General features: G+C 39.3%; 1 protein-coding gene across 2 annotated transcripts; it reads left to right on the top strand.

Moving 5' to 3' along the window:
• The first annotated feature begins 228 nt into the window (after positions 1 to 228).
• Positions 229 to 25,331, top strand: LOC112045004 (piwi-like protein Ago3). Of its 2 annotated transcripts, none has more exons than XM_024081029.2 (17): positions 229 to 369; positions 599 to 742; positions 2,588 to 2,660; positions 2,938 to 3,028; positions 3,219 to 3,348; positions 4,183 to 4,354; positions 4,572 to 4,699; positions 5,034 to 5,197; positions 5,515 to 5,712; positions 6,551 to 6,700; positions 7,603 to 7,780; positions 8,491 to 8,748; positions 9,997 to 10,224; positions 11,831 to 12,014; positions 13,352 to 13,517; positions 14,467 to 14,685; positions 19,231 to 25,331. In XM_024081029.2, exons 2-17 carry the CDS (start codon positions 605 to 607, stop codon positions 19,493 to 19,495), a joined length of 2,742 nt encoding a protein of 913 aa, XP_023936797.2. In that variant the 5' UTR covers positions 229 to 369; positions 599 to 604; the 3' UTR covers positions 19,496 to 25,331. The 2 variants fall into 2 exon arrangements, with proteins under 2 accessions (XP_023936797.2, XP_023936799.2); XM_024081031.2 differs by lacking the exon at positions 229 to 369 and adding an exon at positions 373 to 511.
• Positions 25,332 to 25,942: the final 611 nt, after the last annotated feature.

Below are 25,942 nucleotides of genomic sequence, written 5' to 3'. Positions count from 1 at the left end.
TATTGAGATATATTATAGCCTGGTTTGACACATAGACTACTTTTTATCCCGGAAAAATCTATGGTTCCCGAGGGATTTGTGAAAAACTAAATTCCACGCGGTCGAAGTCACGGGCGTCCGCTAGTATTTACCTATGCAGAAGTACCATAAACAAACGTCATTCGAATCGAATCAAGATAACTCACACTCGCTGTACTTTTAGTACTTAATCTGTGGTGTAGGTAGTGGGTGATCTGTGGCGCAATTCGGATCTGTGCAGATTGTCATCTGTGATTCGGATTTCGGATTTCGGAAAGAGAAAGCGAGCTTAGCGGGACTGGCTTTAAAATATTTTCAACACAAAACAAACTTGAAACAGGTTAAAGCTTGGTAAGTTTTATTAGTCGAAATGTAATGGTTAATGAAATATAAATTATACTACACGGTTTTTAACAAAAATCTAGTTACACTTTGATTTTGTCGCCTGAATATAGCGTGCTCAGCAATTTAGTGAATAATACGAAGTAAGAAGGTACTTTCAAATAACATTTTTCGATATTCACTTCGTAGATTCAGATTATTTTATACTTGTACTAGCTTACGCTTTTCACATTCTCAGGCAGCGATGGCAGACCCTGGGAAGGGTCGTGGCCGAGGCCTGGCCTTACTCCAGGCCCTGAAATCTCAGTTGGGGGAATCACCGCCATCCTCTCAAGAAACAACCCCACAACCCACTCCTGGTCCAAGTGTTGCATCCAGTAGTGTAAGTATTAAAGTAAAGGAACTAACTTTTGAGTAAGTATTAGATTGGTTGGTGAAAGATTCTTCTAATCTGAGCCTTGGTACAATCTTATACCAATAGTTAGCCAGTTGGTAGTACTCACAGTTTGTGCGCTGTAGTATGGTGTGGGTGACAGTTCATTTCACTGAAAGTTTGCAGCGATTCACAATAATAGTATGTTAGGAAGCTGTCACCCACAATATGCTACAGCGCAGGAACTATAGAGGTTTAATCAAAATGAGGAAAAGGCATTGAAAGTGTTTGGCGAATAGAAACTGAATGATATTGCATACATCATTGTCATCATTATAAACACCCCATATTTGACTCACTAATGAGCACAAGTCCCCTTAGAATGAGAGGGTTAGGCCTTAGTCCATCAGGATGATCAAATGTGGATTGGTAGACTTCTGGAGAATTAAGAAAATTCTCAGGTATACAGGTTTCCTCATGATGTTTTTCCTTCACAAACATATCTCATGGCGAACACTGTACTTCCTAAGATTAAACTTTCAAACGAAAAAACTCATCAGTTTTATAATATTACTAGCTGACGCCGCGCGGTTTCACCCGCGTGGTTCCCGTTCCCGTAGGAATCCGGGGATAATATATATAGCCTATAGCCTTCCTCGATAAATGGGCTATCTAACACTGAAAGAATTTTTTAAATCGGACCAGTAGTTCCTGAGATTAGCGCGTTCAATCAAACAAACAAACAAAGAAACAAACAAACTCTTCAGCTTTATTATTATTATATTAGTACAGATATCAAATCAATATACTTTTTTTTTAATTCTTTACAAGTTAACCGTTGACTGCAATCTCACCTGATGGTAAGTGATGATGCAATCTCAGATGAAAGCGGGCTAACTTGTTAGTAGAAGGATGAAAATCGACACCCCTTTCTGTTTCTGCACAACATTGTACCAGAATACAAAATCACTTGGCAGTACATCTTTGCAGGCAGGGTGGGAACCAGCCAAGGCCAAATTCTCCTGAACATCATACCAATATAAAAAAAAATCTCAATTGGCCCAGCCGGGGATCAAACCCTCTGTTTTGTAAAACCACCATACCATTGCGCCACGGAGGCTGTCAAAATTGGTTAATTAATTTTCAAAATGATTAGAAAGAAAGAAAGAAAGAAAAAACATTTATTTAAAAAATTGTGCCATACACCACAATGCCTAAGTAAGCACTATTGTTGTGTCTGATGCTTCAACCACCTGATCAATTGAAAATCAAAACTAAAGTAGTTGAAGCATCAAAAACCACTTTGTCATGTTTGGCACAACCTTGAAAAAAGGTAACAGCTCAGCATTGTGCTGCATAAACCAAGCAAAGTACTTGGCCAAGCGGCGCTGATTTTCAGCTGCTACCTTGATCCAGGTGACACCACAGATGTACATAGCCACAGTGACATTATACTATATTATTACCTTTAAATTAAAAACAAAAACAAACAACCTTGAATTAATATGCTAAATAATAGGACTACGCTAAACAAATAAAAGTGTTTCAACAAATTAAGCAACAATATAAAATTAAAATGTATAAATAAAACACACACACACACACATACACAATAATGATATGCCTTATATCTAACTATCTACGAGTATAATAATTGAAACAAAACATGAAATGAGAAAATAAAATAAAAATAAAAACAAAAAGAAAAAAGAAAATATTTTTTTTGCATTAACTGGTTTACAAAACTACTGTAGTATGTACCTAAATAACGAAATATATGAAGGTTACTAGGAAATTTCATTCACTAAACTTAAATTAAATTATTTAATTATTGATTAAATTATTGTCCACAAGGTTGGTTCATCTGTCCCATTGGGTGGGCGAGGCAGAATGGCTGCCATGCTTCTTTCGCAAATGCCAAAACCAGGTAAATATGAAATTACTGTGTATCTAAAATCAATAAAATTTTCTATCGTAGACTTTTTGTAGTATTCAATTTCCTCTTGTAAAGACTCTAGACACAGTAAGCTTCTAATAACCCCATAAAAAGAAATAGAGTTTAATCACACAATCTAGGTCCTACTTCTGATTACCAAAATGAGAGAGTACACAAACCTGGTTCGAATATTATCACAATAATTAACACAGATTTTGCTAACCAATCAAATAACTCACTCGCCGACATATCTATTTAATTTTTCTAGGTATTGAATTTGTAGCAGCATCTGATGTAAGCCCAAGCCCAAGCACCGTTTCATCTGGACGAGGCAGAGTGTTGAAGTTCATGGAAACCTTGTGAGTAACACTTTACATGCAACTAGTGGACCTGAACCTGCATAAAAACCCTTGAATAGAATTTGTTTTCAATCACAGTTTAGTATTCTGTTTATCATAGCACTTGAAAAATAGTTATTTTAAAATCACAGACAGCCACTTCAATTTTACTTATATGTATTTTTGATTAATTTCTTTGTAAAAATTACAGGAAGGCTGGTGTACAGGCTCAACCTTCTGCAGCCAGTGCTGGAGATGTGGGGAGCTTGACTCAACAAATGGCCCACAGTACCATCTCTACTGACACTACCACAACTTTAGCAAAGAAAAATAAGGAATATGTAAGTCATCATCATCATCATCATCATCATCATCATAATCATCATCATCATCATCATCCATCATTATCATCATCGCTTTTTTTAATTTTTTCATCATCATAATAACAGATGGACGTTCACTGCCAGATATAGGCCTCTTGCATGGACTTCCAAACACAACAGTCTCGAACCGCCACCATCCAGAGACTACCTGCAACTCTCTTGATGTCCTTGGTCGACCATCATTGCTCATTCCGGTGTGGGGTCACTATTCTAGCACCTTGGGAGCCCAAGTTCCATTGGCTCTTCGAACTGTGTGGCCTGCCCATTGCTAATTCAGCTTTTCTCTGTCAGTGACTAGTTCATCTGTGGAACTCCTCATTTCTGATTCAATCACACAGAAAAATTCTAGTGTAATTCGCTCTCTAAAGAGAAGTAACTCGCTCTATCGCCTGGTGAAATGATTACAACTATCATCGTCATTATCATATCAGCCGATGGACGTCCACTGCAGGACATAGGCCTTTTGTAGTTTTGTAGTTGACTTCCACACATCACAATACTGAGCCACCTGCATCCAGCGAATCCCTGCGACTCGCTTGATGTTATCAGTCCACCTGGTGGAGTGTCTACCAATACTATGCTTTGTAGTGCGGGGTCGCCATTCCAGCACGTTGGGACCCCAACGTCCATCGGCCACGTGATTACAACTATGAAACATCGATTCTATGGAGAGTTTTTATACTCTCATAAGATCTTTGATCAAATACTTTGACAGAAAAGTAAAGTCTAGCAAGGCAGGTCCTTACGTCTGATGTCTGAGGCTGAAAGTGATAATATGTGTATCTTAAACAGAGTGAGGTGAAGAAAACGCCGCCAGTGGTCATGAAAGGTGAAACCGGCACGCCGTGTGACGTCACCGCTAACTTCATATATCTCAACTTTGAGGAGAACAACGTTTTTGAGTACAACGTGGCTTACGAGCCCGAACAGGATTACAGGCACTTGCGGTTCAAGCTATTGAATGGTGAGATAATAATCTATCTATACTAATAATTATTATAAATGCGAATAAGTAAGTAAGTCTGTCTGTCTGTTACGTTTTCACAAACATACACCGGAAACTAAAAAGCGAAAAATAACATAATAATATACCGAACCCAGGACTTTAGTCTTTTAAATCCACCGCGTATACCATTACGTCACAAAGGCCGGCAAGTAGTAAAAGAGTTTCTACTTTTCAGAACACAGTCATTTCTTCAAAGAGAAAACGTTTGACGGAACAACACTTTACGTGCCTCACGCATTGCCTGATGAAGCGCTTAATCTGGTGTCCACGAACCCCTTTGACCAGAGTAAAGTGAATTTGAAAGTGAGTACTGTTTTGTTGTTTATTTAGATAAAAAAGTTGGCCTTAGTTTATGATATTATATTATGTGACGGGACGGGTAGACGGCGACATCGTGTGCGTGATTGTACCATCATTGTGTGGTAGAGGAAACACCTTGAGGTCCCAGGACTTGTGACTTTGGTTATAGGTTTAAGGGATCTTTATAAAATGGAACAACACTCATCTCCCCTGCCCGAAATGTTCTCCACGAGATTATCTCGTTTGTCGCATGTTTGCGCCACAGGTGAGATTTTAGTAAAGATTGAGCCTATTTCATATTAATAAAAACTGTTAAATAGTTTTTTCTCTATTGCAGATAACATTCCGTCGCACTCGGCATCTAAGTGAGATGATCCACATCTACAACATCCTGTTCAAGCACATAATGCGAGACCTCGAGCTGGTTCGCTTTGGACGGCAACACTTCAGCGAACATCTGGCCGTTCAGATACCACAGCACAAGCTGGAAGTGTGGCCGGGGTAATGTCATTTTATGGTTCTATACCAAAAGGGTAAAACAGAAGTAACCTGAATACCAGAGAATTTTGTTAATTCTTTGCGTGTGTGAAGTCTGCCAATCCGCATTGGGCCAGCGTGGTGGACTATTGGCCTCGAGTCTCCTCTCAGAATGAGTGACTTGAGCTCAGCAAAGAACCAACGGTAAGATCGGTCGGACTCATCAGTGGTGGTTTGATCCCCACCTCATTGGTCTATTGTCGTACCCGCTCCTAACACAGTCTTTCCCGTCTAGTTGAGAGAAAAAAGAAATTTGAATTCACTCATTATTTTTTTTTCAGTTATGTAACAGCCGTGGATGAATATGAAGGAGGTCTCATGCTGACCCTGGACTCCACACACAGGGTGCTCCGAACACAGAGCGTGCTGTCACTTATAAATGAAACTCTACATGCGGAGGGCGCGAATTGGAAGAACGCCCTTAACATGATTTTGGTTGGCAGCTCAGTTATGACCACTTACAATAAGAAACTGTTTCGGTGAGATATTTTTTATTTTTTAACCAACTTCAAAAAAATGGAGGAGACGCGTACCTATGTTTTTTTTAATGTTTGTTACCTTCTTAATTACTTCAGATCAGATCATCAGATCATCATTTATTAACCAATTTTGAAAATATTTCTTTTTGTTTCAAAGAGTACATTGATTTGTCCAATTTTCAGATTGGGCCATTTAATTTTCACGAAAATCGGTTCAGTACTTTTGTGTTAATATCACAATAACTGAAACAAGTGAACCAATTTGGTCATAAAGAGGCACGCAAAAAACAGAAAACTAAATTTTTTTTTACAAAAATATTGAACCAACTTCAACTTAAGGCTTCAAACTTCAAATAGGCTCTTAAAGTTAATTTTATTTTTTTGGCACCACCTTCAAACCACTTTCGCTTTTTAGAGTAATGAATCTCGGTCGATTAATTTTTTTTAGGTTAAAAAGATATAATTTTTATAAATAAGTGGTATGCGCGGTGGATTTACAAGACGGAGGTCCTGGGTTCGATGCCCGGCTGCACTGATTGAGGTTTTCTTAATTGGTCCAGGTGTGGCTGGTGGGAGGCTTTGGCCGTGGCTAGTTACCACCCTACCGACACCTAAAACGTACCGCCAAGCGATTTAGCGTTCCGGTACGATGTCGTGTAGAAACCGAAAGGTGTGTGGATACTACTCCTAGCAAGTTAGCCCGCGTCCATCTTAGATTGCATCATCACTTACCATCAGGTGTGATTGTAGTCAAGGGCTAACTTGTAGAGAATAAAAAAAAAAGAAAATAAATTGATCAAATACCTAATTGAATATGGTTAAAATGCTTATCTTGCAGTGTGGACAGTATTGACGACACCATGAACCCAATGTCAACATTTGAGAAGAACGAAAAAGGTCAAATGGTTAAAATTAGCTTCATTGAGTACTACAAGAAAAACTATGGCATTGATATTATGAATACAACACAGCCAATGTTGATTTCCAGGTTTGTTTTGTTAATTTTTCTATTGTATTGGAATGTATTTAAAAAAATTAAATACAAAAATGTTATATGTCGAAGACGCTGACATCAAAAGGCATCAAAAAGTAGAAAAGATCTTACCAAAAGAAATAAAAAAACAGATATCAAAAAGTAAAAATTTAAATCCACGTCTGTTTGCTTTAGAAGATAGAGATAAGAAGCAATAGGGATGATGCAAATGTTATCTGGATGTTTGCAAAATAAATAAGAATATAAATAATATTAAATTTCAAAATCTATTAACAATCTTACATCGCAATTAGATGAAAATTATATAATTAGATTAAATTTTTCAATACATGAACTATAAACACAAATAACAAAGATATTAGTAATTTTGTTTGAATGCCCATACATTTGTCATGATCATTATGATCTACGACGTCATTAATTCGTGGAATTTTGTATGGGGCGTTTTTCAGGGATCCGTGACAGTGCCGCAAATCTGACCCTTTAAATCCCTGTAGCTCTGAAAGTAATGATCGCAGATACCCTGTTACTTTTACAAAATTGCTTTACTATTAGCATACTCCTATTATATATACAACTTGCGGATCCGGTCAAGCTTCGCTTTGACTTTAGTGTACTTCTTCCATACCATTACCTACCCTACTTCAACCCTACACCTACCCTACCTCTACCCTACCCCTACCCTACCCCTTTCCCGCTTTTCTGTTAAAATTTTTCCTGAATTTTCTTTACTATAAACCTCACGGAGCCCGAGACCTTTCCAACGAATGCAAAACCGTGGAAATCGGTTCGTGCGTTCTGGAGTTATAGCGTTAAGAAAGAAAACCCGACTTATTTTTATATAGTAGATTTAAAAAACTGTATCATCCCTTTTAAATTTATATGTATTGATTTAGGGAGAGCAAAACGTTGCCAGGGAATGAACACAAAACGGACTTCATGATATGCCTCGTCCCGGAACTGTGCCAACTCACTGGACTCACGGATTCGCAGAGAAGTAACTTTAGACTGATGAAGGATGTCGCAACATATACACGGATAACGCCTAATCAAAGACATGCCGCTTTCAAAAAGGTAGTTTAATTTCATCTTCTTCTTCTTCTTCTTCTTCTTCTTCTTGGTCGCATTCTTTATTGCTAAAGGTTGTGTCCGCACTGCAGTCCCTACGATGCGTTGTCAACGATTCCTCTCCACACAGTTCGGTCCTCAGCTTTTCTAATGGCTGTTGTTACAGTGAGTGTGAGTAACTTAACCGTGGTCGTTTCCCCTCCACCTTAGTTTATGTCTATAATAACGTTTAAGAAGAATAGTAAGTTTTTTTTTCTACAAGTTAGTCCTTTACTACAATGTTACCTGACGATAAGTGATGCAATCTAAGATGTAAGCGGGCTAACTTGTTAGAAGGATGAAAATCCACACCCCTTTCGGTTTCTACACGACATCGTACTGGAACGCTAAATAGTTTGGTGATACGTCTTTGCCGGCTCAGCTCAATGAGTCGCGAAGTTGAAGTGGCGATGGACAATTGGAGTCCCAAGGTGGTGGAATGGCAACCCCTTACCAGGTGAAATTACGACTTCGCTTGAAGTCGTAATTTCACCGCTGCGGGGGGATTCGTTGGATGGCAGGATTGTATTTGGAAGTCCCTACAAAAGGCCTATGTCCTGCAGTGGAAATCCATCGGCTATTTTCAGGGTTTAGTCGCTGAAAAGAAAAAATATAAAATCTCTTTCCAAATCCAGAAGTTCGTTTTAAAATTAATTATTAAAAAAAAATTCTCACAGTTCATCAGAAACGTTATGGAAAACGAAAAAGCAAAGAGCCGCCTCAAAGGCTGGGGGCTCAGCATAGCTCCTGAAACCGTCAACATCACGGCGAGGACTTTGCCGCCGGAAGCTTTGCAGTTCGGAAGGGGCGTCAAAATACCTGGCAAGCCCAACGCAGACTGGAACTTCGATGTGTGCAAGAACGCGGTCATGAATGCTGTCGATATACTGCGATGGGTCGTCTTGTATACAGACCGAGACAGGAATGTAACTAATGTAAGTGTCTTGTATTTCGTTAACATGAATTCTCAGCATCACAGTGAGGACTTTGTAGCTGTAGACTTTGCAGTTTGGCAACAGCGGTGTGTGCTAGAACGCGGTCATGAATGCTGTCGATATACTGCGATGGGTCGTCTTGTATACAGACCGAAACAGGAATGTAACTAATGTAAGTGTCTTGTATTTCGTTAATTTGAACAGTCAGCATTATATCGGGGACTTTGCCGTCGTAGACTTTATAGCTATAGACTTTGCAGTTTGGCAACAGCGGTGTGTGCTAGAACGCGATCATGAATGCTGTTGATATACTGCGATGGGTCGTCTTGTATACAGACCGAGACAGGAATGTAACTAATGTAAGTGTCTTGTATTTCGTTAATTTGAACAGTCAGCATTATAGCGGGGACTTTGCCGTCGTAGACTTTGTAGATGTAGAATTTGCAATTTGGCAACGGCGATGTGTGCAAGAACGCTGTCATGAATGCTGTCGATATACTGCGATGGGTCGTCTTGTATACAGACCGAGACAGGAATGTAACTAATGCAAGTGTCTTGTATTTCGTTAACTTGAACAGTCAGCATTATATCGGGGACTTTGCCGTCGTAGACTTTATAGCTATAGACTTTGTAGTTAAACCGCAACAGCGGTGTGTGCAAGAACGCGGTCATGAATGCTGTCGATATACTGCGATGGGTCGTCTTGTATACAGACCGAGACAGGAATGTAACTAATGCAAGTGTCTTGTATTTCGTTAACTTGAACAGTCAGCATTATATCGGGGACTTTGCCGTCGTAGACTTTATAGCTATAGACTTTGTAGTTTGGCAACAGCGGTGTGTGCAAGAACGCGGTCATGAATGCTGTCGATATACTGCGATGGGTTGTCTTGATACAGGAACGTGACTAACGTAAATGTGTCGCGTTCACCATTTTGTATTACTCGAAATGTTTAAATTTTAATTTTGATTTTATTATTATGTATGTTTTATTTTTATTTAATAAAATTCTTGTATTTTTTTAATTTTTATGGTATATGGTACATAGGACCTGGCTTGAAATGGACTATCTCCTTTCTTCCCATATACAAGAGCCATAAATGTTTAGGAGTAACTGTTAATTTCTGGCCGGCTTGTCTCAGCAGAACATAACTTTCGAACAGTAGTAGTCTTTACACATCTTCAATCTTGACGCTTGTAACATGAAATGGATTTTGGTTTGATGTTTTGTTTGTATTTCTGTTACAGGATTTCGTCGAAACATTAAAACGGTGCAGTGGACCGATGGGCATAACTGTATCGAAGCCGGACCTCGTTCGTTTGCCCAACGATCGCCCGGAGACATACATCGCGGCGCTGAAGAAGCATATCACGTCGCAGCTGCAGCTCGTCGTGGCCATATCGCCCTCGCAGAGGGACGATCGGTATGCGGCTATCAAGAGAATATGCTGTGCTGAAAACCCTATACCCTCACAGGTAATCTACGTGACTTATATATTTTTTTTGTTTTTTTTTTTAAATAATTTTTCAATTTCAATTACTAGTTCCTATGTTTTTCACAACTCTCGCGGGACCCATGAATTTTTCCGGGATTAAAAGTGTTATAGTAATAATAAAGTCTTTATTTATTTCATACAAATTAGTAATACAATTTTTCTTTTTAATAGATTTTTTTTTTCTTTTTATATTGTCTTGGGTATAGGCCTCCTCCAGCAGTTTCCACTTTCCTCTGTCCCGTCCTGACCTCATCCAATCCCTACCAGCCACTTGAGCAATGTCATCTGTCCAGCACTTCTGAGGTCTGCCAACTCTTTTGACGGCCTCCGTGGCGCAATGGTGTGCGCGGTGGATTTACAAGACGGAGGTCCTGGGTTCGATCCCCGGCTGGGCAGATTTAGATTTTCTTAATTTGTCCAGGTCTGGCTGGTGGGAGGCTTCGACCGTGGCTAGTTACCACCCTACCGGCAAAGACGTACCGCCAAGCGATTTAGCGTTCCGGTACGATGCTGTGTAGAAACCGAAAGGGGTGTGGATTTTCATCCTCCTCCTAACAAGTTAGCCCGCTTCCATCTTTGACTGCATCATCACTTACCATCAGGTGAGATTGTAGTCAAGGGCTAACTTGTAAAGATTAAAAAAAAAAAAAAAAAACTCTCCTTTTGCCTAGTGGACCCTGCCATTCAATGACGGTAAGTGTCCACCTGTCGTCTTTCAACCGCGATACATGTCCTGCCCATTGCAATTTTTGTTTCAAGGCATGTTTTAAGGCATCCGTGACTCTGGTTCTTTCTCTGATCATTTTTTGTCTGACTTTATGGATTTTTTTTCAATTTCAGCATACTGCGCTCCATTGCCCTCTGACATGACCTTACTTTGCCTTTGGTTTTGTTATCAAAACATGGGTGTTTGATAACAAAAGTGTTATGCCTATGTGTTAATCCAGAGCAAAATCGCTTCAGTAGTTACAGCGTTAAAAAGTAACAAACATCTTGTTTATAATATGAATAGGATAGAGTTCCCATTCCCCTTCAACTAGTCGGGAAAGACTTTGCTACGAGTGGGTACGACAATAGACCAACGGAGCGGGGATCGAACCACCACTCTCGGTGATGAGTCCGACCGTTGAGCTATTGAGGCTATGACGATATATGGACAAACTTGACAGCCTCGTTTTTACATACTTTGGTTCATGTCTTCATTTTATTGTGGATCATTAAAAACCCATATTCGGCTCATTGTCGAGCACGAGTTTCTACTCAAATTGAGAGGACTTAAGATAAAAGTCCACCACACTGGCTCAATGCGGATTGGCAGACTTCACACACGAAGAATTAGGGATATTCTCAAGAATGCAGGTTTCCTTACGATCCTTTACCGTTTGTGACACGTGATGCATATATTATAGCCTATATTACTATTCAACACGAAAATTTTTCAATTCGAACCTGTAGTTATTGAGCTAAGTGTGTCTAACCAAACAAATAAAGTCTTCTATGTAACTAATATAAATAGAACAACAAGCAGTTATTTATAAGTGACAGACAGACATTTCAAATTTATTTAAACGTTTTGATATATTCAGGTGATAAACGCTCGCACGTTGTCAAATAGCCAAAAAATCCGATCAATCACTCAGAAGATACTGCTGCAAATGAACTGCAAGCTCGGTGGCACGTTATGGCACATTAGCATTCCGTGCAAGAACACCATGGTGGTCGGCATCGACTCCTACCACGAAGGGCAAATGAAGAAAAATAGTGTTTTTGGTGAGTATTTTTTTTTTATTTAATTGACAAGTTTATGACGTCATGCTTTTAATAATAATAATAATAATAATAATAATAATAAGCTTTATTTTTCCCATTTAGATAGTATTTAACAATATCTTAAAACTATTCTAACTAATCTATATATTTGTCTTAATAATTAATTTATGTACTAGTTAATAATGGGCCCCTTCGGGTATAAGGCATCAAGCTTTTGTCCACAGTTAATAATAATAACAATAAAAATCTTTATTCAATTTATACAAGTTAGTTATACAATTTTTAATAGAATTTTTCTTTTTATTTATTTATTAATTATATATATCCTTAGTATGCTTACAGCTAAGCCAAAACGCATACAAAGTACAGACTTACAATATAACAGATAAACAAATTACAATATAATCACTATACAATACAAACACATAAATTGCATATTTCTATAAAATTAAAATTCACAGCTGTTTACAATATCAATAAATACATGAAGTTTTATATCAAAAATATCTAGATCTTGGAGCTGAGCAATCAACGAATTGAGCATCGACAGTACCCAATTAGTTGGGGCATTTATATTGTGTTTGTATGAATCCCATTGTCTTGGGTATAGGCCTCCTCCAGCAGTTTCCATTTTCCTCGAACTCCTGACTTCATCCAATCCTCACCAGCCACTTGGGCAATGTCATTTTGTCCACAGTTACAACGACAATACTTCCCAGGCAACACAAACACAAGCGTGACGTCACCTGGATGTGGGTTTTTTAACTTAAGGTGTCCGGGCTAATACACTCAGGTCAAAAAACCCTTCTAGAATGGCTCTACGCCTAAATATAGCCTATAGCACTTGGGAGTAGTGTAGCTAAAGTGAAGCCAAAAGTGAAAGAATTTTTCAAATCGGTTTAGTAGTTTCAGAGCCTATTCAATTCAAAAAAGCAGACAATCAAATATTTCCTCTTTAGTATAGATATAGTAGAGCCGTGATAGCCCAGTGGATATGACCTCTGCCTTTGATTCCGGAGGGTTTGGGTTCGAATCCAGTCCTGGGCATGCACCTCCAACTTTTCAGTTGTGTGCATTTTAAGAAATTAAATATCACGTGTCTCAAACGGTGAAGAAAACATCGTGAGGAAACCTGCATACATAGAGAATTTTCTTGATTCTCTGCATGTGTGAAGTCTGCCAATCCGCATTGGGCCAGCGTGGTGGACTATACCTAATCCCTCTCATTCTGAGAAGAGACTCGAGTTCAGCAGTGAGCCGAATATGGGTTGATAATGATGATGATTGCGTGCGCTCTATCTGCCTTTTATTCTTTATTCTGTGCTTTCTACCTTCAGCTTTCGTGGCCTCATACAACATGTCGATGACGAACTGGTACTCGAAGGTGATGTTCCAAGAGAAAGGTCAGGAGATCGGGGACTGCGCCAAGTTCTGCGTCGTGGAGGCGCTCAAACACTATCTACGTGTTAATGGCGTCTTGCCGCAAAGGATTATCATTTACAGGTTAGTCGAGTTTGTTTTATTATGATTATCATCTTATTTGAACGGCCCACGACTAGAACAGGCCTCCCTTTTTATAGAAGAGGGGGGATATGGAGATAAGACCTGCCATACTACTCCAAAGCGACTAGTAGTTATTATTAACCATAGACTAGTAGATTTATTAACCACAACACAGGTTATTATAGGCTTACTTTGGGGTTTTATAGTGTGTGTATATTATCCGAATTTCCACTATGATTTTAATAATCTGATAAAACTATCAATAACGATTGGTTTCTATAATGACAGATCTTTGTGATAATGACAGTAAAGGAGATGGTCAAAAATTGTATGGGGCCTAGGATCAGTCATTGTACCCTAGCGGAAATAATAGAAGATATTTTTTTTAACTATTTTTGATTATACAAATTACGAATTTATTTTAATTCTTTCGAAATAATATTCATTATCTCCTAAGAAACACTAATATGGGTAATAATAGCGGATAGATGACGTCAATCAATGCAGTAATCGATTTGACGTTTGCTGTCAATTGTCATGTCATAGTTACTTTATGGGCGCCATCTTGATATAACTCAAAAACTTGGGTTTTTATTTTATTTATTTCTTTTTATTTAGTTTAATAAATTTTATTAAAATCCTTGTATTTTTTAAATTATAATGGTACGGGGTACAAGAGTGGACCTAAAATGGACCACCTCTGGTGTTGCCACATAGCGAGTTTTTTTTTATTTTGTAGTACTTTTATGTTGCACTATATGTTTATTATTATGTATTTATTTGAAATTAAATCTTAAAAAACGGGGGGTCTATTTTGAAGCTGAATTGCGGGACAAGCTCGGCAAAAACTGCGCAATTCGATTCCTGGACTATTATAATATAATGATCCTACGGAGGAGACGCTTGGTGGTCGAGTCCGAGTTTTAAAAAAATATTTTGATCACCACAGGGACGGAGTCGGCGACGGCCAACTGAAGCAGTTGAAGGAATACGAGATCAGGCAGATGCAGATCGAGATATCGTCCTTCGGCGAGAGTTACAAGCCCAACATCACGTACATCGTGGTGCAGAAGCGGATCAACACGCGGATCTTCCTCCGCCAGGGGCCGGAGTACGCCAACCCTGACCCCGGCACTGTCGTCGACCACCTCATCACGAGACGCGACTGGTGAGTCGTCGTTATCAACCCATATTCGGCTCACTGCTGAGCTCGAGTCTCCTCTCAGAATGAGAGGGGTTAGGTCCACCACGCTGGCACAATGCGGATTGGCAGACTTCACACATGCAGAGAATTGAGAAATTTCTCTGGTATGCAGGTTTCCTCACGATGTTTTCCTTCACCGTTTGAGACACGTGATATTCAATTTCTTAAAATGCACATAAGTGAAAAGTTGGAGGTGTATGCCCCGGACCGGATTCGAACCCACACCCTCCGGAATCGATGGCAGAGGTTGTATCCACTGGGCTATCACGGCTCTCACTGGGCTATCACGGCTCTTACTGGGCTATCACGGCTCTCACTGGGCTATCACGGCTCTCGACTGGTGAGTATTATTAACCATATAAGTTCTGACCTAACTCTACCAACGGTTTTTGCTCTTTATTTAACTGACTTAAAAAAAAGGGGAGGTTCTCAACAGTGGCGAGCACTTCATCGATGCAAAAATGCACTACCTACCCTGAGAACTCTTTACAAACCTGTATTGGAGGAGGAGTTTTGCATTTAGTGACATTTTGACTATGGAAAGCATTTTGGAACACAAAATGTAAATTTCATTAATTTTTGGTTATAAAATAAAATTAACTGTAATTTAGTATTATTTTTAATAAAGATCTAACTGCTTTTACTCACAAATTTACAACTGCTTGATAAATTCAGAGATGATTATTATACTTTCGGTTTAAATATTAAAAATCATGGTTTTTTTAATGATAATCTGAAAGACAAAATTAGTAAACAAAACATGCTTGACTTAATCATCATCATCATCATCATCATATCAGCCGATGGACGTCCACTGCAGGACATAGGCCTTTTGTAGGGACTTCCAAACATCACGATACTGAGCCATCTGCATCCAGCGAATCCCTGCGACTCGCTTGATGTCGTCAGTCCACCTGGTGGGGGGTCGGCCAACACTGCGCTTACTAGTGCGGGGTCGCCATTCCAGCACTTTGGGACCCCAACGTCCATCGGCTCTTCGCACTATGTGCCCCGCCCATTGCCACTTCAGCTTCGCAACTCGTTGAGCTATGTCGGTGACTTTGGTTCTTCTGCGGATCTCCTCATTTCTGATTCGATCACGCAGAGATACTCCTAACATAGCTCGTTCCATCGCCCGCTGTGTGACTCTGAGCCTTCTTATGAGGCCCATAGTTAGCGACCAAGTCTCGGAACCATAGGTCATCACTGGCAACACGCACTGTTCGAAGACTTTTGTCTTCAGGCACTGAGGAATTTCGGACGAAAAGATGTCGCGAAGTTTCCCGAATGCAGCCCAGCCGAGTTGGATTCGACGGTTCACCTCTTTCTCGAAATTGGACCTACCTAACTGGATCATATGTCCTAGGTATATGTATTCGTCTACAATTTCGAGTGCAGCGTTCTCAACTATAACTGGGTGGAGCGATACATGAGCATTACACATTATTTTTGTTTTGCCCATGTTCATTTTCAGGCCCACCTGTTGAGAAACGCTGCTGAGGTCATTGAGCATGGTACTAAGGTCATCCAGAGTCTGTGCCATGATGACTACATCGTCCGCGAACCGCAGTTGAGTGATGTACTCGCCATTGATGTTGATGCCAAGTCCGCCCCAGTCCAGAAGCTTAAAGACGTCTTCCAATGCGGCGGTAAATAGCTTCGGAGAGATCACATCTCCCTGACGCACTCCTCGCTGCAACTGGATTGGCCTCGTAGTCTGATCCTGAATACGGACTGACATAGTGGCGTTTTCGTACAAGCACTTCAACGCTTGGATATACCTGTAATCAATTCGGCATCTCTGCAATGACCTTAGCACAGCCCAGGTTTCCACCGAATCGAAGGCTTTCTCATAGTCCACAAACGCTAAGCAAAGTGGCTGGTTATACTCGTGAGTCTTCTGTATAACCTGCCGCAGCGTATGGATGTGGTCTATGGTACTAAAACCTTTTCGGAAACCGGCTTGTTCGGGAGGCTGGAAGTCGTCAAACCTATTAGCGAGACGATTCGTAATGACTCTCGAGAACAATTTGTAAACATGGCTTAGCAGCGAGATGGGTCTGTAATTCTTCAGCAAGGTGTTGTCACCTTTTTTGAAGAACAGAACCACCACGCTCCTATGCCACGCCTCAGGCATCGTGCCCTCGTGAATGACGGAATTGAACAATCGCTGAAGGACTTTAAGTATCGGTTTTCCACCCGCTTTCAGGAGTTCTGCTGTGATTCCGTCCTCACCTGGCGCCTTATTGTTCTTCAGGTGTTTGAGAGCCACACTAATCTCGTATAGGCTGACGTCCGGGATATCTTCGGTATAGTGTCGGGTCAACTTGGCTCTGGGGTCTTTAGCCAAGTTGTCAACAGGCTGCTGAGTAGTCGTGTATAGCTGTCCATAGAACTTCTCGACCTCACTTAATAACTCGGGCTTGGAAGAAATCAGATTACCGTGCTCGGTCTTCAAACGCGTCAGCTGCCTCTGTCCAATAGACAGATCTCTGGTGAAAACTTTTGAGCCGCGATTGTTTTCAATCGCATTTTTAATACGCTCGGTATTGAAGTTTCGCAAGTCGCTGGTTTGCGACTTGGAGATCTGTCTACTGATTTGTCGGTATTTTGACGCATCTGCTGAAGACTGCAATCTCATTTCTTGCCTCTCTTCCATGAGTTTAAGTGTATGGTCTGAGAACTTTTTGGTTCTTTTCGTACGGTGGGTCTTATAGAACTTAGACCCAACGGAATGGACAGTTTCCACGAACCTGTTGTTCAGATCGTCCACAGATTCGCAATTTGCAAGGCAATCAAAGCGATTCTGCAGTTCTAGTTGAAAGGACTCGGGGTTTTGGATATGGGCACGAGTAGGTCGGAGCGTAGACTTCACCAGTCGATACCGTTCCAGCTGAATGTTGATATTCAACGTGCCTCTAACCATTCGGTGATCGCTACCGGTTTTCACCCTATGGATCACAGAAACATCGTTGAATATGTGCCGTTTGGTAGACAAGATGAAGTCAATCTCATTTTTTGTGGAACCATCGGGGCTCATCCAGGTCCATTTCCTGTGTGGTGGCTTCTTGAAGAAGGAGTTCATCATAAAGAGGCCCTCCTTCTCCATGAAGTCAGCCAACATTTGGCCCCTATCGTTCCGTTGCCCATACCCAAATCGTCCCACTTTCAACTCTGAACCGCTACGTTCGCCCAGCTTTGCGTTAAAATCCCCCATCACAACATTGTAATAAGAGTTTGAGGCATGTATGGCTTTAGAAATATCCTCATACAATACCTCTACCTCCTCGTCGGGATGTGTCGAGGTCGGTGCGTAAACCTGTATAACCTTCAACGAATACCGTTTGGTAATTCGGAGGACCAGGAACGCTACCCTGCTCGACACACTCTCGACTTTTACAACATTGTTCACGAGGGACTTGTGAACGATAAATCCGACACCACCCTGGGACTGTTGGTCGCCCTCCCGGTAGTAGAGCATGTTGCCGGATTCAAGGATTATCGAGCCCTCCCCCTCTCTTCGGACTTCAGACAATCCTATGATATCCCAGTGCAACTTGCTCATAACTTCTTCCAGCTCGATGACCTTTTCGTCGGACCTCAAAGTGCGTGCGTTGTATGTTGCCAGGTCTAGTCGTCGGGGTTGGCAGCGGAATCTCTGCCGGAGATTCTTAACACCCCTTGCCCCGCCGTTACCGTAACCGCTGCCAGAGCCAGGAATAGCGGGGCTGCCGGGGACTAGGGGCTGTGTTGTGTTTGTTCTGTCCATATAAAGTATTGCCCGATACTGACCACGCTGGGCATGCGGGTTGGTCAGCGCAGTGCTAGATTACTCGCGCCGATGTCGCTGCTGCCCGACACCGGCCTGAGGCATTTCATAATCTAGCCTTTGGGAACGGATATACCGCCATTCGTCGGTCGTCAGAGCCTCGTCGGTCCATCTGCAGGGTGCACCACGAGCAGGTGAGGTTGACAATTGGGGAGACAGACTGGTACTAGCCTCCCCCTTACACCCCTAGCCTCCCCCTTACACCCCTTGACTTGACTTAATGGCAAAGATAAATTAGACTATCATGGTAGATAGCGTTGATAGCGACAACGAAAAAAAAATGTTTTTAATGAAAATATCAGCCGATGGACATCCACTGCAGGAAATAGGCCTTTTGTAGGGATGAAAATTCCATAATTATACAACCCTAAATTTTGACACTTCTACCATAAACCCATCAATCTCCTTTTGAAAAGTGGATGCACAATTAGCGACCAAAAAACGTCCCCATTCAATGATTGCCAAATAAAACTTCTTGGCACTCAATTCAAGTAGTCGCATTTGTAAATTCAACCTTAAGCTCATTAATTAAGGTAGAATTTTCTCTGAATTTGGAATTTTATTGAACTATTTGATTTGACTATATTGAATGGCCTTTAGGTATAATTCTCTACATTATTGTGCATCCTTTTATTATTTTACCGGGTCAGTGAGTTAAAAAAACATTATCTATTTTACAGGTACGACTTCCTAATAGTATCGCAGAAGGTGAATCAGGGTACCGTAACGCCGACCCACTACGTGGTGGTGCACGACGAGAGCGGCATGACGCCGGACCAGTGCCAGCGGCTCACGTACAAACTCTGCCACCTGTACTACAACTGGCCGGGCACGGTCCGCGTACCGGCGCCGTGCCAGTACGCACACAAACTCGCGTACCTGGTCGGCGAGAGCATGCGGGTAATGCCGTCTCCTCACTTGGAGGATAAGTTGTTCTTCCTATAAACTGTGTGACATTCGAAATTGACAAAAAAAGTGATTGCGTATTTGTGATATTGATAGTGATGCCCCATTAGTGCTTTCGTTGCAACGTCGCAGTCGACGCTGTGTTGTTTTTCGTTTATTTTATCTAATCTCGTGTCATTATTCCAATTGTGATATTAAACTGTGCCACCTGAACTATAACTGGCCGGGCACCTCAGATCAATTATAGAATGACCTGTATCATAGTCACGAAGAAAATTGTCTGTCATTTACTGAGGAAAGCGAGCTTAGATTTGGTATATATCTTATACTAAACTAGAAGATTTCGCCCGTTTTTTACACAATTAAATTACACAAAAAGGTATTTTTACGGAGCTCTTTAATCGACGAACACGATTACAACTATTTAACATCGATTCTATAGCGACAGTTTTTATAATCGCATTAGATCGTTGATCATATACTTTGACAGACAAGTAACGTCTAGCGAGGCAGGTCCTATACAATAATTGGTCTGAGTTCGAAATTGACAAAAAAAGTGATTAAGTTGTTCTTGGAGTATAAGTTGTTCTTCTTATAAACAGTGTGACATTTGAAATTGACAAAAGAGTGATTACGTATTTTTGATACCGATAGTGATGCCCCATTAGTGCTTGCGTTGCAACGTCGCAGTCGACGCTTTGTTGTTTGTCGTTTATTTTATCTAATCTCGTGTCATAATATTCCAATTAAAAAATTAAAAAAATATACTATAATGGCATAGATTATATTCACACGCATATTGTAATAAATAAAAAAGTTATTTTATAACACCGCTCTTTGTATGGAAAGTGTGTTATAAAAAAACTTTTTTACTATTGTAGCCCAGTTAGAGCTCTGGATTGTTGGTATTTTTACAGCTCTGGGTTCTTGATTTTTCGTATAATATTTTAAATGACATGTCACATTAAAACGTTGTGTCGTCGCAGGCGATGTTTCAACGGACGAAGGACAATGCTCATTTGTTTTGTATGCATTGTTGAGACTGACTGGGTGCGTGCGTCGTCTTCTTGCTCTGAAATGTCGTGCGTTATCGCAACGCATGTGTGGCATTAGATTTACAATGAGTTGAACCGTTGCGACGTCGCAATTCAGCGCACTAATGAGGCATCGCCCTTAGTAGTAATTTTATTTGATCGTATTTAAATATGATGTTTTTTTTTGTTTTGCTGCTATTATAGAATAAGACTGGGATAGCCAGACATACTTAATCTTATGGAGACTGAATGTTTGTCAGCCAATGTCAGTTTTTAATTAATTTAATTATTAAGCTTAATGTCATGAAACAACAATTGTAACTCATACATTCAAATAACGATTAAATTGCCGACATATTGACAGCACACGTTTGCAAAGACAACTGACAACCAATATTGCAAAGTTGAATAAGTATGAAAATAATGAAATCATCTTCATCAGTGATGAATGAAAACCCCACGACTGATGCACCTCACTTCCCCGCACGCACGATTTCACACCCGCGCAGTATTTCCCCCCGTCGACCGCATATTATGGGAGTGTCATCAACAAATTTGCCAGACTATATTGCCTATTGGCTGACAAACTTTCAGCCTGCATGAAATGAGATATGTCTGGCTATTTTAGGCTTTAGTTCTAAGTCCGATGACATATTTTTGATTTCATGACATATGTCGTGAAGAGAAAATACATATTCGACCAAATAGCGGCTGAACTGATAACATCGCTCTCTCTTTCTCCCAACGCAATGAAAGAGCGATGTTTGCGCTTCGTCGCTATTGGTTGACAATATATAATTTTGTCTTCACGACATATGCCGCTTTAGGATTTATTTTGCTATTATTCAAGCAAAAATGATTTAAAGAAGGTCAGCCTCTTTCGTACAAGCCGTGACCTGACCGTAAAGTGCCATGGCCACAAATAACCTAATGTTTTACCTATACATACATTAAATAAAAACCACTAAATATGTCGATATTTACACAGAAACACTGGAATGCCCAACCAGGGGTTTCCTATTATTTGTGCCTGAATCTAGGCAAATGTGCTCCTACTTAGATCTCAATACAGGCGTCCATCCATCAGTCGCCTCTTAACTGCGTGCGTATTATATAAATATTTTTTAAATATATACTAATACTAGCGGACGCCCGCGACTTCGTCCGCGTGAAACTCGATGTAAACATTCAAATACCCCTACCCCACCCCTACCCTACCCCTACCTTACCCCTACCTTAGAACATTTTATGGTTCTATCATTTATAGTTTAGGCAGCGTACTCAAAATAAGTAACTTTTCTGGTTGATTTTTTACACCTTGTGTCTGAAAAACTCAAATGTCTTACGGAACCCTATTTTTTTCCAAAATAAAATTTAGCCTATGTTACTTGTGGATAATGTAGCTTTCGAATGGTGAAAGAATTTTTAAAATCGGTCCAGTAGTTTTTGAGCCTATTCATTACAAACAAACATACAAACAAAGTTTTCCTCTTTATAATATTAGTATAGATTGTAAAGCTGAAGAGTTTGTTTGTTTGATTGAACGCGCTAATCTCAGGAACTACTGGTCCGATTTGAAAAATTCTTTCAGTGTTAAATAGCCCATTTATCGAGGAAGGCTATAGGCTATATTTTATCCCCGCATTCCTACGGGAACCTAAACCACGCGGGTAAAACCGCGCGGCGCCTACTAGTATTATATAATTCTAATAAAAAAAGTCGAAACAATTACTTGCGGACTGTTTCAATGTTTTTTGATGTATATTTAAATTATTAACATGAGATCTATTTACTTATTTTCTTATTTACTACGAACATATTTTAGAACACAATGTTATTTGAACATTTTAAATTAGTTTTCGGTAAAGAATATAACCCCAGAGTTAAGGGAAATACTCTCCAGCACCCTGAATATTCATACTGTTAATATTTAAATTAATCCAGTTTAAAACTGATATTATTATTTAATAATCGTCAAATCGGGACCAGTAGTGTATGAAAAATGGATGGTCTCCTTTTTCTGTACATTTTTCTACCTAATTTAAGAAAATAATAATGTTAATAATGTTTATCTCAGGATTTTACTTTTATTAATATGATTGTGATCTGAAATAGATAAAAAATATAAAAATAATCATACATATTATGTATTTACTATTGTAGATGGTAAGGAAAACAAAATCTGGAAGGGCATTCCTTGACATGTAGCCACGTGCAACGTTATTCTCTTACTACAATCGCAAACGGCCTCCGTGGCGCAGTGGTATGCGCGGTGGATTTACAAAACGGAGGTCCTAGGTTCGATCCCCGGCTGGGCAGATTGAGATTTTCTTAATTTGTCCAGGTCTGGCTGGTGGGAGGCTTCGGCCGTGGCTAGTTACCACCCTACCGGCAAAGACGTACCGCCAAGCGATTTAGCGTTCCGGTACGATGCCGTGTAGAAACCGAAAGGGGTGTGGATTTTCATCCTCCTCCTAACAAGTTAGCCCGCTTCCATCTTAGACTGCATCATCACTTACCATCAGGTGAGATTGTAGTCAAGGGCTAACTTGTAAAGAATAATAAAAAATAAAAAAAAACGCTTCGAAAATCAATATAATAAACATTCATTATCATTCGTTATCGACGTTACCGTTTGTAGAAAGAGAATCGACGTGCCGCTTTAGCTTTTTAACTATTTGCTAAAGTATCGGAAACTCTCCTCATTAGGTTTTAGATGACATTGTGTCTTAATAGACTGATTACTGATATGTACATTAATTAGTTAGAGCAACGCACTAGTTGGTACTGCCACATAATATTAATACACAATATGTACATATTGTCATATCATCTTTTAAACTATATTATACATACTTGTTTTTTTTAGCCCGTATTCACAAACATTTAAATCAGGCGTAGCATGCGTCAACGACATATGTCATGAAGGGGAAAGACAAATGTCGACCAATAGCGGCGACAAGAGAGCTATATTTTCGATTGCCGCTATTGGTCGACATTTGTCTTTTCTTGTCTCGATATTTGTCTTGGGCATACTATTAGTATATATGTAAATAATTTGTAGTACCTGACATTTCCACATCATCATATTCTTCGCCAGGTGATATCTGTCAAAACTACTGTTGCATAATATTAATAGATTTTGCGAAAACGTTTGTGAATACGGGTGTATAGTGCGACACAAAAAAGTTCAAAATAAACTATAATATTTAGTTCACTATAATTATGCAAAAAATATAAAATATTTTCATAGATATAATAAGTTCAATACCTAGGTAATGTACGATATTCGGTACATGTGAGCTTCATAATAAGGTTCAGAGTCCCACGGCACGATGGAGCGAGCTATGCTCGGATTATATATGCGTGATCGAATCAGAAATGAGATCTGTAGAAGAACCAAAGTCACTGACATAGCTCAATGAGTCACTAAGCTGAAGTGTAATGGGTGGAATGTATAATACTTCGAAGACTGATAGGCTTTGGGGTCCCAAGGCGCCGTTGGATACTGACGGCTTAATTCTGTAATGTTTGAAAATACTTAAAGGACCCCTATGTCTAACAGTGGACGTCAATCGGCTTTATGATATTGATAATGATTCATATGAAGACTCAAAGTCAATCGGCGCACGATGGAGCGAGCTATGCTAGCGGTATAAATGCGTGATCGAATCAGAAATGAGATCCGTAGAAGAACCAAAGTCACTGACATAGACAGTTAGTTCTAGTTTTCTTGATTTCTACTTTCTTATGTCGCACTGTGACTCTAAATTATAAAACATAATATAGAAATATACTACAAATGCGTGTATTAAAGTTTTATATTTTTATAAAATCGAATTAATATTTTAAGTATGTACATTGTACCTTATGGCACAATTTGTTAAGTAAACTGTGAAAAATCTTTTTGTTTTAATTTTTCTTTGGGTTTCAACTTGCTCAACCTTAAACAGTTATGCGTTCTATATTATATATAGAATGTGCTGTCGATTAATAAATAGGTACTCGTATATTATAATATTGCAAATGTGCCAGAAGCTATTTTTGTGAAATAAAGAGATTCTTCATCTTTTTTATGATAATGTTAGATTGTTGATTCAGAAAACTTTATTCGGGAAATGAATGTTTATTTGTCCCGTATGCGTTGTTATAGCAGTCGTTCAGTAGGCCTACGATATGCCACGACATATGTCGAGACAAGAGAAAGACACGTATCAACTAATAGCGGCGGAATCGAAAATATCGCACTCTCTCTCTCTTTTGTTGCGTTGGGAGGAAAGAGACAACGATATTTCATTTCTGCCGCTATTGCTCGACAATATGTTTTTTTCTCTTTACAATATATGTCGTTGACGCATTCTAGGCCTATAATTGTGTTAACTTTGTACGTACAATGACGTACGAAGTTTTCTTAATGTTTATTGTATACGGGGTATAAATATACTTAATATCGATTGTTTTTATAAATAAAAATAAATTAGAATAGTTTACTAAAGCAGTAATTTTCTTTTTTTTTACATTGATTTTAAGCAACTCTAGGATTATAGTAGAAAAGTCATTAGCTTTTAATGATTTTATTTTAAAGCGAAACATTTTGATTTGCAACAGAAATTAATAGGTTTTAGCATAATGGTGTTTATACACGACGCATGTAACTTGCGCAAATAGTTTTTATTAACTCTAATAGGTCTGATCCTAAATTAATTCCACTCCATCCATCTTTGTCAAAATTATAGTTTTCCTATGGCATTAATTTGTCTATTATATAAATAATAATATGTCTACATTAAATGGAACACAATTGTCCGCCTATTATATAAATAAATATAGTTTTAAATCTACTGAGTATGTTTTAAGTAAAACTTCTTTATATAGGCTAGAATTTCAGAGTAAATTAGTAAATGCATGACGAAACTTGTAATTTGGTGATGTGTGCTGCCATCTACATGCATAGTGTTTGTTATTTCAAACTACCGGTAGATGGCGTTCTTAGAGAACTTTGAAACAATCCCTTTTATACACTTCAAGAACCTGTTGCGTTGCAGTTATGCCTTAGGCTCACAGATGGCGCTTTTTTTAAAGAGTTTTACTTCAGTCTTGTAGTCTACAATCGTTTTTTTTTTAAATAAACATATCTTTTTTATTACTTCTTCATATTTCTAAAGTCGGGTAAATGACTGCATGCATGTAACTTGCGCAAACCACCATTTCGTTAATGCTATGAAATTTACATTTTAGTCGTTTTATTTTCTTCTATATTTGACATTTTATTATTTAAAAAAAAAACTATGCTTCTGTCTATTGTTCCTAAGGTTTTTTTTCAATATTCTTCATAGCTTTACTTTTTATTAGTTTATTATTATTTCACGTATTAGTTTATTACGAATAAACAAAAATGTTTAGTGCACATGTGATTATGAGATTACTATGCTTCTGCCATTCATCATCATCA

Source organism: Bicyclus anynana, chromosome 19 (genome assembly GCF_947172395.1).
Source record: "Bicyclus anynana chromosome 19, ilBicAnyn1.1, whole genome shotgun sequence".
Lineage (NCBI taxonomy): Eukaryota > Metazoa > Arthropoda > Insecta > Lepidoptera > Nymphalidae > Bicyclus > Bicyclus anynana.
The sequence above is the reverse complement of the archived record's forward strand: the minus strand, read 5'-3'. Positions and strand labels throughout refer to the sequence as shown.

What these genes read in the sequence shown, in the direction of transcription:
- LOC112045004 (XM_024081029.2), top strand. Translation starts at nt 605, where the DNA reads ATGGCAGACCCTGGGAAGGGTCGTGGCCGAGGCCTGGCCTTACTCCAG. An exon ending in TTGAAGTTCATGGAAACCTT is followed by an intron (nt 3,029 to 3,218) that starts GTGAGTAACACT and finishes TAAAAATTACAG; the next exon opens with GAAGGCTGGTGTACAGGCTC. An exon ending in AGAGTAAAGTGAATTTGAAA is followed by an intron (nt 4,700 to 5,033) that starts GTGAGTACTGTT and finishes TCTCTATTGCAG; the next exon opens with ATAACATTCCGTCGCACTCG.